Genomic DNA, 14,364 nt, shown 5'->3' with positions numbered 1-14,364 from the left:
GTGTGTGTGTGTGTGTGTGTGTGTGTGTGTGTGTGTGTGTGTGTAATACATCCTCCACAAATATATTTGTCTTTTAATATAATTAAGGCGTGTGTGTGTGATGTAATCCTGAGTTTCCAGGAAAAAAGGACAGCAGAGTCTCTCTCTCTCTCTCTCTCTCTCTCTCTCTCTCTCTCTCTCTCTCTCTCTCTCTCTTTCTCACACACAAGTACATCACTTCTTCTCAAGGTGGGTGGCCGAACAGCACTTCCTATAGAAACTACACACACACACTCGCACACGCACACACGAGATTACCCTGCTCCCCCCGCGCACACACAGAGGTAACAGTATCAGCAACAGCTGCATAGGTATGAAGAAAAACAAAGTGATATCATTGAGGTCATTTAAAGTTTATCACTGAACACCAGAGTGTACCATGCTAGACACGGGGGTGTGAGGATGGTGGTACAGTCCTGTATACTGCAGTAACAGGGTCAGCCATCCTGTGTAACTTCTGTTTCACTAATCAAGGACTTCTTGTATGACAGTAATAGCCGTAGGGAGCCCCAACAAATTCAATAGTCCAAAGAAAAACACCAGCTCAGGAAAAGGAAGTTGCTTCACTCGGCTTCCTATGGAAGTGTAATTATTGTGCTAATCTGTATGTGTTTTTTAAAGAGGCCAGACCATGAAGAGTAAATTATGACAGTTATGAACAGTGAGTTCGGTCTCAGTTCATGTTGTGATGTCAGATCTTGTTTGTTTGATGCTTGGTAAGATGTGAATTGAATCTAAAATGGTACAAATAACATTATTTTATGCTGATATCTGTTACTCTGATAATCTTATCAATTACTTAATTAATGAATGATTCTTATTATGTATTTTAAAGTTTGCTAAATTTTACAAGCCTCCAGAATATGGGAATGTCACCTTATACCAGGGGAAGCAATTATTTCATTCCCACAATGTACGAACACATCTTTGTGCTTCACTATCAGACACAAAACTATTCCCAACACAAACACATGTAGCGTATATGATGGTGGTCAGGAAAGGCATTTTATAATGGAGGTGCTGTAATTTTAAGCAGCATATAAGCTATGAAGTGATGTTGTTTCATTTTTTTACAGAAACACTGGGTATGCATGACTTTACCTTGATTATTGTGCTTGTTCATATATTCTCTTTCCTAGAAGAGATAATTCATTATGTAAAATGAATCAATTCAAACATGTAATTATTGACAAACCACTATGGTATCAGAGGGACACAGTATTAAACATGAAAAGCTGCTTAAAATACTCAAGTGCAATTTGAGTGCATCTGTTTAATTGTGGTGTTCTGTGTTGCCACGTTGATTTGCCATCCATCTGTAAACTGGGAAGGAATTTGTAGGAATTTGAAGTTGTGACTTTGAGTTGAATGCAGCATTAGCATGTAGTGTAGTATTTTAGGCTGTAGTGCAGTCTTTTTGGATGTTATATAATATTTTATGCTGTATTGTAGTCTTTTCGAGTGTGGTACAGTAAACACGGTGTAGTGTAGTGCAGTACTTTAGGTTGTAGATTAGTATTTTAGTCTGCAGTCTAATAGAGAGAGAGAGAGAGAGAGAGAGAGAGAGAGAGAGAGAGAGAGAGAGAGAGAGAGAGAGAGAGTGTGTGTGTGTGTGTGTGTGTGTGTGTGTGTGTGTGTGTGTGTGTGTGTGTGTGTGTGTGTGCACTTCCCTCCCCCACATTGTTTCAGTTCACATTGCTGTAAGAGGATGCCGGCTCTATCACACAGAGCTGCTATTATTGGGCAGAATTAACACTTTCATGCTTTTATCCCTGCCAACTCACCTGCCCCCGGGTGGGTATGAGAGAATAGGAGTAACAGGGGGTTAATTGGGGTGGAGGGTCAGAAGAGTCACAGTTATATCCATCATAATTAGAACTCCACTCAAAAGATTTACAGGCTTCAGTGTGGATCTCAGTTCTGTTTTTCTTTTGCACCTGTAGATATTTAATTAGCTTATTTAATGCTTTCATGCTATACTTTATTAAATGTTTAACTGAATACTTTATTTAATACAGCAATAAATGTTTTAACATTAAACCGAGACTGTTATTGGGTTTCAGTGTAAACATGAAATGGGTTTTGGTGTGGATCTGTTAAAAGACTATTAAAGAATTGAAGTGTTTAAGACTCTGCTAGCAAGTTGTAATGCTCATACACACACAGCATGCAGTCGGCTGTGTGTGTGTGTGTGTGTGTGTGTGTGTGTGTGTGTGTGTGTGAGAGAGAGAGAGAGAGAGAGAGAGAGAGAGAGAGAGAGAGAGAGAGAGAGAGAGAGAGAGAGTGTGTCTTTCCTCTTTGTATTTTCCCTGTTAAGCTGCCAGTCATGACAGAATGGAAACTTCTTGAGTGGCTGCATTTGTAATTTGTGCATGAGTGTATCTGCAGGTAGAGCTGAAACAAATCACACACACACACACACACACACACACACACACACACACACACACACACACACACACACACAAACACAGAGGCTCCAAATCCTGCTGTCATTTCCCAGTTGAGTCTGAAAGGTTTTGAAACAAACCCAACAGAATTAGTTCCCAGGATTAAGACAGAAAGAACAGAAAGAGAAAGAGCGTGAGACAGGGACAGGGAGACAGGGACAGGGAGACAGGAAGAGGGAGGCTTCTGGTCTGTGTGTAGCCTGTATTCAGAGCTTAAGAATGGACTTTCCTGCTAACAGTGTAGGATTTTGATGGATGTGTGGGCGGGGTCTGGTGTGGGGGTTGCCTTGGTGACGTGGAGGGGTGGAGTCGAGGGAGTGGACAGATGCAGTGGGGGATTTTCTCAGTCAGTGTGTGAGGGAGCCGTGTGCTCAGGACTTGGGTATGGACACAGAACATACACACTGAACAGGTCAGACTTCTGATTATAGAGGGAACTGCTTTCACTTTAAAATTCGTAGATGTTTGACAGGATATTTGACTTGACTTGACTTCTAATTTCTTTGATGATTGATTTGACTTTCTAGTGTTTGAGTTGTGTTTTGGAAGTGCCTGAAGCCCCTTAAACAATCTAAGCTGTGTGTAGTGTTACAAGAGTGTAGGCTTGCATGAGCAGTCGTAGTACATATGTAGTGTGATTGTGTAGTGCATTATAATTATGTGACTGTATAATGCACTATAATAGTGTGTAGTGTGATTGTGTAGTGAGTTATTGTAGTATGTAGTCTATTTGTATAGTGCAATATAATAGAGTGTAGTGTGATTCTGTAGTGTGCTATTGTGGTTTATAAGGTGTTAGTGTAGTGCACTATAATAGGTGTGATTGCATAGTGTGACTGTGTTGTAGTTGTGTCTAGTGTGATTGTATAGTGAAGTGCACTATGATGGTGTGCATTGTGATTGTGTAGTGCACTATAATAGTGTGTAGTTTGATTGTGTGGGGATTTAGTGTGATTTGTGTAGTGACCTATACTTGTGTATAGTGTGATTGTGTTTGGATTTAGTGTGATTGTGTAGTACACTATAATAGTGTGTAGTGTGATTGCATAGTGTGACTGTGTATTGTGTTGTAGAAGTGCCCAGTGTTATTGTGTAGTGCATTATAATGGTGTGTAGTGTGATTGTGTAGGGATTTAGTGTGATTGTTTAGTGCACTATAATAGTGTGTAGTGTGACTGTGTATTGTGTTGTACTAGTGTCCAGTGTTATTGTGTAGTGCACCGTAATGGTGTTCAGTGTTATTGCACAGTATGATTGTGTAGTGTGTTATAGTAGTCTGTAGTGTACTGTACTGCTATGTAACTTTATGTAACTTTATTTACAAAACATCCACTATTTAGCTAAAATATTAATTTCTGCTTTGTGTGGAGACCTTTGGGACATTGTAGCCTGCCGTGTGCTACAGTGTAGTGTTGGAGTATTGTAGTATTAAGATAATGTTTAAGTGTGTAGTATTATAGGGTGTAGTGAAAAATATTAGGGAGTAATGTCATGATTTATCTGTAGTGTAGTATTGTATGGTGTAGTATAATATATAGTCTTATACACACAAGCACACACACACACACACACACACACACACACACACACACACACACACACACACACACATGTTTCTCTCTGAGCTATGCATTGACTCCCAAAAGCTGTCTATTGGTCCACTCAGCTCTCCTGGTGTGTGAATGTGTGTGTGTGTGTGTGTGTGTGTGTGCGTATATTTTTAGTGTATCCAAACTGTCTGCAATGTGTGACTTCCTCTGTGTGTCTCTGTGTGTGTGTGTGTGTGTGTGTGTGTGTGTGTGTGTGTGTGTGTGTGTGTGTGTGTGTGTGTGTGTGTGTTTTATCCTTCGCATCATGAACAGAAAAGCTTCAGAATAAAAATCTATAAATGTTTCAACACACTATATACTAGTTTGGTCTATAATTTATTAACAGATTTAATCTGACACCAGGGATCAGTCTTGATTTAAAGATGCCTAAAGATTTGGCACACCTGTAGACACCATTTGACTTAATACAGGAGCTGATTCTGAGTAAAGACCGTCTCTCTCTCTCTCTCTCTCTCTCTCTCTCTCTCACACACACACACACACACACACACACAAGCACACACACAAGCACAAGCACACAAACACACACATATTCTGTCTCTGTCTCACACACATACAGTAAACATACACACACATAGCTACAGCTGTGAGAATCAGCACAACCTATTCACTTACTGATGAATGGATAGATGATCGCTAGATTGCGAGATGCAGGAAAAAGTCCGGGTGGAAAATGATGGCTGGCTAACTCGATGGATAGATGGAAATACATATGGGAAAAAGATGGATGGATGGATGGATATATATGGGAAAAAGATGGATGGATGGATAGATGGATGGAGGAAGATATATTTGGGGAAAAAGAAGGACAATTGAATGGATGGATGGAAAACTGTATATAAGTATGGATGTATATGTTAGTGTCTGTCCATCATTTGCTCCATGAGGCACACACACACACACACACACACACACACACACACACACACACAGCAGGTGCTGTAGACACTTCTGATAAAGTTAAAAATTCTGTAAAATCTCTCTGTCCCAGCTGAGAAAACACCAGAACACTCTCCTCTGTCATCCTGAACACACACACATACACACACACTCACACACACACACACACACACACACCACAGATCTGATTTCCACCCTTTCTGTATAAGAACCCTGTAATCTACAGAGCTCTCCCTCTCTCGCTCTCTTCCTCTGTGTGTGTTTAATTATATCGTTCTTCGGTTCTGCTTTTCTTCCATCCCTGTGCAGATCTGACACACACTGACCTGCACACAGTAAAAGAGGTGCAGAAAAAAGCAAGGTCATAGCAAAACGAAAAGAAGGTAGGACAGAGGAAAGGAAGAAGAAGAGATAGACAGGGGGACAACCAAGAAAGAGATGATCACAAAGAAAGACAATAAACTAACACACACAAACACTACTGTTGTGCCCTTAAGTAAGGCCCTTAACCCTCGCTGCTCCAGGGTCTCTGTATCATGGCTGACCCTGTGCTCTGACCCCAAATTCCAAAGTTATACGAAGGATATGTGAAGAGAGAATGTCACTGTGACAAAATAAAGGCTTATATTCAATACTATACATCAACACGTTAACTAACACTACACTAATACACTAAAACACATCAATACTAATCTAACACACAGCAAGAGAAAACCAACACTGCACTAACAGACACCAACTCTACACGGCACACACTAACACACACTAAAATTGCACTCACACAGCAACTCTACACTAACATACTCTACCACCACTTTACACTTTAAATGAGAGAATAAAAGAAGCAAAGGAGGGATAATGAATGATAAATGATGGATGACATGTTATTGTGGTTCTGATTTTAAAGAGATTACAGAGGTTTAGAAGAAACCTGAGACTTTTAATCTCTTTGTGTGTGTGTGTGTGTGTGTGTGTGTGTGTGTGTTTGAGGCAAACATAAACACTGTTATCAGCTGCAGACAAATCAGTGCTCCCTGTAGGAGGGAATTAAATTACACACACAAAAACACACACACACACTCACGTTACACAAATGTCACATTTTGTGCAGTGTTTAAAGTGATCAAGGTTGTAACCTTCACCCTACACTGGCATGTAGTGTGCATTTAGAATGAGACAAAAGTTACAGTGGTTGCTTCCTGACAGCTTGAATTATCAAGCTTCTAAGTAGTGAAGTAGCATAGTGGTGATGTCATGGATATATGTAAATGAATGTGCTCTGTTAAAGGAGTGATGAGTCTATCAGTCGATGTCTTCAATTGTTAGTGATTCATGGGTCCTTTTAAAGTGACCGTTTCTAACACTTCCCTTTGGAATGAATCTAAAGCATTCCTCCCTCTGCCATCTGTAGGCTACAATTATTATTCAATGACATCACTGGTCTTAAAGTCAAGTATTTCATCAGTATTTCATTTTCACTTTTACACTCTAAAATGACTCATGGACTCAACTTTCCCAAAAATGAGTTTACTCCGAAACTAATCTTACTTTCTCTGTGTGTACTTCTGTAGGAGAGACGGCCATGATCTCACTCCCGCAGTAGGATGTAGGAGAAAAGTAGAAGAAGAGAAAGAAGAAGGAAAGAAAGAGAGACAACAAGAAGAACAACAGGATTATTATATCTATAGAATAGAAGACAAAAAGGGAGACATAATTCATTGAGTGTTGTGATTTGGGACACAACCTGGAGTGGCTGGTTCACTCCACTTTTTCCACCGCCCTTCCTACTTTTTTGTCTGTCTCCCCATCCAGACCCTGCACACTCTTTTACTCAGGGTTAGCCATACACACCCCTTCTGACATCATGTGTCATGTGATTGTGACGTGCCGCTCGATGCTCTGGACGCTCCTCAGTATCGCCGCGGCCTTCAGTGAGCTCATTGCTTTCCTTAGCACTGATTGGCTGGTGGGGTTCCCACGCGTACCTGATTCTGCCCTGGAGGCATCCAGTGAGGCCTACCGCCCTACACTGGGGCTTTTTGGGCGGTGTGTTTTTGTGGGCAGAGTCATGTGTGGCCCTTACGCACTGACATTCAATGAGATTGCGAGTGGATTCTGGAAGGCGGCAGCCATTTTTCTGGCGACTGGAATCCTGCTTCTCAGCGCTGTGGCCTTCACCTCCATTTTCACCATCTGCTTCCAGAGCATCATGAGGAAGAGCATCTTCAATGTGTGTGGACTACTGCAGGGCATTGCAGGTACACAAACAAACACAAGCTCACACATATACTCATGCACACATGCAGCTACAAGAGCAGCCACACTCACATTGAGCAGACACTGTGTACATTTTGTACACCTTGAGGATTAAAAGCTTTGGCAACTAGAGGGCTGGACAGCATAGTCCACTGGTTTCCATATCAACCTGTAAATTTGTTCAGTGATATTCATGGTAATGGTAACATGAACGCTGTGGTTTATAATCACAGTTGGCTAAAGTTTTAGTCAGTATTTATGCATGTATTCTTTCGTGGAGTATTCAGAGTTGAGTTATGTAACTGCTGAAGTCACTGTTCAGAATATTAAAATCAACTGCATGTAGATCACAAGAAAGATGGCCAGATTTTTTTCCTGAGTAAAAACAGCTGAACAAAAACGACAACCTTTTTTTTGTCTTTGCTCTCAAATGTAATATGACGTCTCATAAAAGCAAGACAACTTACAAATGAAAAATAAAGGAATGTGATGTGATATACTGTGTGATTAAAAATACGGCAAGGATTGTAATGAATCTTATAGAAGTCTATAATATCTATCTATTACCACATAGATAATCCTATACATTTCCTAGAAACCCTAGATTCTCTTTCATATTGTTATCACACTCTGCTTGTTAATTGTGTGCACAACTTAGTAAAACCACACTATACTAAATCCTGGACTAAATTAAACGTGTCTTAAAATTATGTATGTTATTTTATGACACATTTCATTCACTGCCCTGTTAATAAAATAAGCCCGGTGTTTCTGTTCATTTGGTGCATCTCAATTCGAAGGAAAGCTGAATGATCCATGATCTGCTACACGTACAGCTCACTTTCAGGTCATTCATATCCACTGAAATGCATATGACCTAGAGACAGACAGACATTCAGTCAGACAGACAGGTTAATTATACTGTAAGTAGGGTGATGTCACACCAGACCTTCCTCCTGTTTAAACATTTACCACTGCAATAAAGCACCAGCTGTTAAACTCTGTGTGTGTGTGTGTGTGTGTGTGTGTGTGTGTGTGTGTGTGTGTGTGTGTGTGTGTGTGTGTGTGGGTGTGGGTGTGGGTGTGTGTGGGTGTGTGTGTGATTCACTAACAATGACCTCATAGAGGTCAAAGGTCAAACCCACAGCTCTTTTTAACTCCATAGCAATTTAAAGTGATTCATAATATTTTCACTCTTGTGTCATCTCCATTAGGGATTATTTCTCTGTCTCATTCTGTGTGTGTGTGTGTGTGTGTGTGTGTGTGTGTGTGTGTGTGTGTGTGTGTGTGTGTGTGTGTGTGTGTTAGTCACTTGAGAGGCTGAGCTTATTTTGGTGTTTGTTCCAGAAGATTCTGACAGGGAGAATAAACTGACCTTTTGAAATGTAGTCAATTCTACTGAGGTGTGTGTTGCATTCTGGGTATCATCAACTCTCACATTAAGCTGTGTAGCCCTTTCCAACAGAGAGCACTAACCTTTCTCCAAGTTTCCACCGCAATAAAGTGGTGATGTGTCCACGAGTCTTGCTTGAACAGTTTAAATAGACAGTGTTTTGGTGCGATTCAGTCATGATTTCATCTACCCTCTAAATCACACAGTTTCCATAAAACAAGGTAATAATAATACAATTTTATATTATTAATGGAATCATGGAAGAATTTTTTTTATATATTAATCCATAGGTACACATACAAAACAAATAATGTTAAAGGTTAACTAAAAATAAATAATAATTAGAAGAAGATTTCATGTAATTATTTGAATCAGATATTAAGCAGATACAAATTGAGAGGAAAATAGTGGGTTATAACGTAATTGTTACTGGAGTATGTCTGAGATTTTAGTACTGTCTAAATCCGTCATGTCAAGTAATCCCATATACATGCATTGGAAAATATCATACCCTATTTTACCTTCTAAAAAATTAGAAGTAGAAATAATCCCATGTATAGAAGTATACCTCATTTGCATTGATGAAGATGTTGATAAAGATTTCACTATAATCTGTAAGAAAAGGTGTTTTGCTCTTTTTCGTCAGTTTAAAGGTTTTCCTTAGTTACTCCAGGAAGCTTTTTTATCTTCTCATAATCAAAAACTTAGTCAGAGTTAAAATACAGAACAGTTAAATACTGATAGTAGCAGAGACCATTTACATTTTCCTTGGGTGTGGACAGTTAGAACAAAGCATTACTGTATGTTGTTATCCATGCGATTGATCTATAAAGTGGGGAAACACAGACATCGCTAAGTGATGTATATTATCCTTCATAAAACAGTGAATATACCTGTATGTGGATTAGCCTGAAGCAAATACTTGTATATACACCATCATTTATTTAAAGATACTGTTTATAATTTGAGCAGCGATGTTGATTAGAAATTACTTGCTGAGCTCAGGGTTGAGGAGAACGCTCTGAGTTAATGAGTTGGATTTCTGACCTTAGGGGGTGTTTATCTTTTAGTTTTTCCTTGTCAGATGTCAGAAAAAGAAATTATGATGTTTAATGAAATGTTTTGGTCATGTGACCACATGGCTATGTACATTACAACCAGCACAGGGAGTGAAGTGGTCTGAGGTGAAGCAGAGCTACACAGGGTCTCCACAGTCCCATACAAGGGGGTGAAAGGTGTTGTTCATAATAGATTGAGTAAATAATAGATAAAAGTAAACAAAAATGTGACCTGGATTACATAAAATATGGATGTATGTGCACTGTAGACAAGCATGCTTTTTGCAGACCATGTGTTCTGTGTGGTGAGTTATTGGCAACAGAAAGCATGAAACCATTGAAATTCAAAAGGCATTGTGAGACAAAACACTCAAGCCATAAAGACAAGCCTGTTATGTTTTTCAGCAAAAAAACATGATCTGGACACATAAAAAAATGATCAAAAACGTGTGCACTGTTCAGAAGCAAATAGAAACTTTGCTCATTGCCTTGCAAAATACAAAAAGGCCCATGTGACTGCAGAGGATGTTTTTTTTTTTACCTCTGCAGTCGACATGACCAGAGAGCTCCTTGGCGAACACAGTCCAACTAGTCGAATCAACAAATATCTTATCTTAACATTATGAAATCGCAACTTACGGTTTCCTAATGAATTCCCCAGGCGTTGATTTTAGTTCTGTTCTTGTTTAGCTGCAGTTAAATCTCATGTTATGTTTATGCATTTAATAATCATGCATGCTTTTTATTCAGTATACAATTTGTAGTTCAATATCTGGGTCAATCGTTGTTTTATTTCCTAGTCTAGGTATATTCCAGGTACTCAGGGTTATGTGTTTATATTTATACAGTGGAGCATTTTCACATTGTCATGTGGTACAACATTAACATATCTATATTTGAGTTGATTTATTTTCTATTATGTCAAGTAGTAAATGATTACCATCTAACTTTATTAGGTTTGTACTATGGATAATTATTAGTGATATTAATATTAGTATAGTTGTCAGAAAGCAGAGACAGTGACAGTTGCAGGTTACATATTTTAAAACAAGCAACAAATACAGAACATGAGACTCATAGTCAGGTGATGTGCAAAAAGAAGAGTTATCAAATTAAAAAAACTAATAATCAGACACTGTACACTGTGAAACATTTTAAGATGGTTGAACTTAGAAGCAAAAGTTCCCATGCTGCCTTAAAAACATGCGTAAACTCAACTTAAATATTAGCTTTGTTTCAACTCACAATAATCAAAACAATCAAAACATTAAGTTTCAGTTTTGTGAACTGAAAAGAGAAAGACAAGTTCACGTAACTTAATCGGGCTATCATGTTTTACAGTATAATCATAACCACGAGCGCTAAAGCATAACAATGTTTCATATCACAGTTACATTGTGCATACACCACACAAATTGTATGGGTGAAGTGACTCCATATATAGAAGCTGTGATTAGTGTAATGGAGTCCAGGTGCACGCAATTAGAATGATGGTGAACGTAAATGAGTGTTTGTGATGGATGTTATGTTGTGGATATGAATTCTATGCTACTCTGAGTTGTGGGATTGTGGTAGGCTAGTGGTCAAGGTGTTGGGCTACTTTTATAGAGGGTCATTAGTTTGAATCTAAGATCCAATAGGCTTCCACTGTTGGGCCCTTGAGAAAGACCATTAACCCCCCCAATTGCTCAGTTGTATGAAATGAGATTAGAAATGAAGTTGCTATGGATAAGTGTGTCTGCTGTATGTTGTGGGTGTTGTACTCGGTGGCCTTGTACTGTGTGCATGTCAGCGATTTATTTCTTACAGTCTGGGACACTTCTGTGATGTGGTTGGCTAGTGCTCTCTTTATGATGTCATCGTGCTGCTCTTCATTAAATTAATAGAAACAGAAAAACGTTAACTTTTTCACTGCACGCTTGTGTCACATCATGCGAAAGTCCCATCATGCTTTTCACTAGCCCAGTGGTGATATCATTGTGCGAGCACACACACACACACACACACACACACACACTGCACCATAATCTGCCTGTGTTCTGAGCCCCAACTGACCTTTTGGGCTGTAAGCCGATCTGCAATTGGCCATTTAGGGTGGTGCTCAAAACTGTGATTGTTTAATACAGCTATGTGTTTTGCAGAGCATGCTGATGATGATGGATGATGATGTTGATGATCAGTGAGTGTCGTCATTATAATTTCACTATTTATAAAGAATTATAAATCATCCTGTCTCTGTACTCTCAGCAGTAATATGGAGCAGCTGTGTGTGTGTGTGTGTGTGTGTGTGTGTGTGTGTGTGTGTGTGTGTGTGTGTGTGTGTGTGTGTGTGTGTGTGTGTGTGTGTGTGTGTGTGTGTGTGTGAATTGAAACCATGCCTTCTATCAGTCAGCATTGGTTAGGCAACATGTGGAAAGAATTTATGACCTAGTTTTCATTTCCTCATCTAATACAGAGATAGAGACAGGGAGAGGAAAGGGACAGAGAGGCAAGAAGAGGTTAGACAGAGAGGCAAGAAGAGAGTGAGGCAGAAAGTCATGAAGTGAGTGAGACACAGAGGCAGGGAGAGAGAAAGAGAAAGTCTGTTTTTCTTCTGCTAAAATTTAACTTGGAGTGACAAAGAGTGGCGTTGAGAAACAAAACACAATTCCCTATTTGCATCTGGTTCTTCTCTCTCTCTCTCTCTCTCTCTCTCTCTCTCTCTCTCTCTCTCTCTCTCTCTCTCTCCTCCTGATCCTTGTTCATTTGCTGTGTACAGTGGTGTTAATTCTGTGTGTGTGTGTGTGTGTGTGTGTAGGTCTGTTCCTGATCCTGGGTCAGTTGTTGTATGCAGCAGGGTGGGGCAGTGAGAAGGTGAAGCAGTACTGCGGAGTAAACTCATCAGCATATAACCCAGCATTGTGCTCAGTGGGCTGGGCTTTTTACACGGCACTGCTCGGCACTGTGCTCAGCTTCATCAGTGCCGTTTTCAGCGCACAAGCCGAGATCGCCACGTCCAGCGACAAAGTCCAGGAGGAGATCCAACAGGGCAAAAACCTCATCTGCCTCCTCTGAGAGAACCACAGGAAAAACAGAGGCCCTGATGTCAGTCATGTTAATGCCAGTGTGACTGAAATCTAATGACAAGAGAACATAACCACTTTAATTTCATCTCACCACTAACTCTGCTCTTTGTCTTCTGATGTGGGAGAAAATCCCTCCTTCTTCATTTTTGTCCTTTGCCCTTTACTTATTCATTTGGGGTTTTTTTTGGTAGGTTGCTTAGATTTGTTTTCCACTCACTGAAATGAAGAATGAAATTGTAAATAAGTGTGTATATAATGTACATAATGATGATGATGATGATGAAGATTAGGAAACATCTCAGAGATGAAGGTGCTGAAACCACTAATCCACTGTCACTTACTGTTATGGGTCGAAGTTCTGCACATGTTTAACCAGGACGCAGGAAGTTTACTCCCACTGTTCCTGGATCAGTTCCTGGTTTTAAAACACAAGTAGACCTGCACAGGTGACACTGACTCTGGATCAATGGACCAAAGGAGACAAGACCTTTGTTAAGACTCTTCTGTGGTATTTTACAGGACTCTTTCACATTTTCATACTTTCTCTGCTCAAAACTTTTCTCTTTACTCTTATTATTCTTATATTTTCTTTCCACTCACTCCATTATGTTCATATTTTCCCGCATTATTTCCGTGTCCTTGTTTACTTCCTCCCAGTCTCAGGACAGGATGCAAGAGGATGAGAGATTAACAGGAACAGGAAAAAAGAAAAGCCCATTTTCCAAGTCATTTGTTCTTATACATCCATACAGTGTATGTTTGTGCGTGTTTTGAAATAGAGAGAGAGGGAGAGAAATCACCAGCCACATAATCACTGCTGTCTGCCAAATAAATAAACCTGACTGAACTTTGCTGGTTCTCTCCGCCTGTTTTTCCCTTCAGACTTCCAGTAAAACCCAAAGATGTGTGTGTGTGTCCTCATAGACCTTGAGCCAAATGCTGATCACCACTCTGCATGACATCACCTCATCTAATCCGTGTGTGTGTGTGTGTGTGTGTGTGTGTGTGTGTGTGTGTGTGTGTGTGTGTGTGTGTGTGTGTGTGTGTGTGTGTGTGTGTGTGTGTGTGTGTGTGTGTGTGTGTGTGTGTGTGTGTGTGTGTGTGTGTGTGTGTGTGACATATCCTTCCTGTGTCAATCAGTGTGAATACAGGCTTATAGCAGAACAATGACAGAAATACACGACATAAAGGAGAAAAACAGATCCTGCTGAGAGACTGACAGATACAGAGAGGGGGGGATACAAGGAAAAAGTGGCAGTAGAAAGAAACAGAAATATTGTTTCCAGATTTTATGAGATTTTTTAATGAGAGGGAGAATTACCATTAGCACTATAAATCCCAGCTAGGCAATAGGCTCAGTATCACAGCTCAATACATCACAGCTAGGAACACCTGAATAATCAATCACATGTCAGTACAACACCCGAGTAATCAATCACAGGTCAGTACAACACCTGAGTAATCAATCACAGGTCAGTACAACACCTGAGTAATCAATCACAGGTCAGTATAACACCTTAGTGATCAATCACAGGTCAGTACAACACCTTAGTAATCAATCACATGTCAGTATAACACCTCAGTAACCAATCA

The 14,364-nt window shown here is 39.8% G+C and overlaps 1 protein-coding gene across 2 annotated transcripts; it reads left to right on the top strand.

The window, feature by feature from the left end:
* The first annotated feature begins 2,804 nt into the window (after positions 1–2,804).
* Positions 2,805–13,618, top strand: lhfpl2a (LHFPL tetraspan subfamily member 2a). Of its 2 annotated transcripts, none has more exons than XM_027139864.2 (3): positions 2,805–2,901; positions 6,571–7,257; positions 12,504–13,618. In XM_027139864.2, exons 2-3 carry the CDS (start codon positions 6,864–6,866, stop codon positions 12,758–12,760), a joined length of 651 nt encoding a protein of 216 aa, XP_026995665.1. In that variant the 5' UTR covers positions 2,805–2,901; positions 6,571–6,863; the 3' UTR covers positions 12,761–13,618. The 2 variants fall into 2 exon arrangements, with proteins under 2 accessions (XP_026995665.1, XP_026995666.1); XM_027139865.2 differs by having other exon boundaries at positions 2,810–2,871.
* Positions 13,619–14,364: the final 746 nt, after the last annotated feature.

The sequence above is a fragment of the Tachysurus fulvidraco genome, chromosome 21 (assembly GCF_022655615.1).
Source record: "Tachysurus fulvidraco isolate hzauxx_2018 chromosome 21, HZAU_PFXX_2.0, whole genome shotgun sequence".
In the NCBI taxonomy this organism is placed as follows: Eukaryota; Metazoa; Chordata; class Actinopteri; order Siluriformes; family Bagridae; genus Tachysurus; species Tachysurus fulvidraco.
This window is presented reverse-complemented; position numbering and strand designations above follow the sequence as displayed.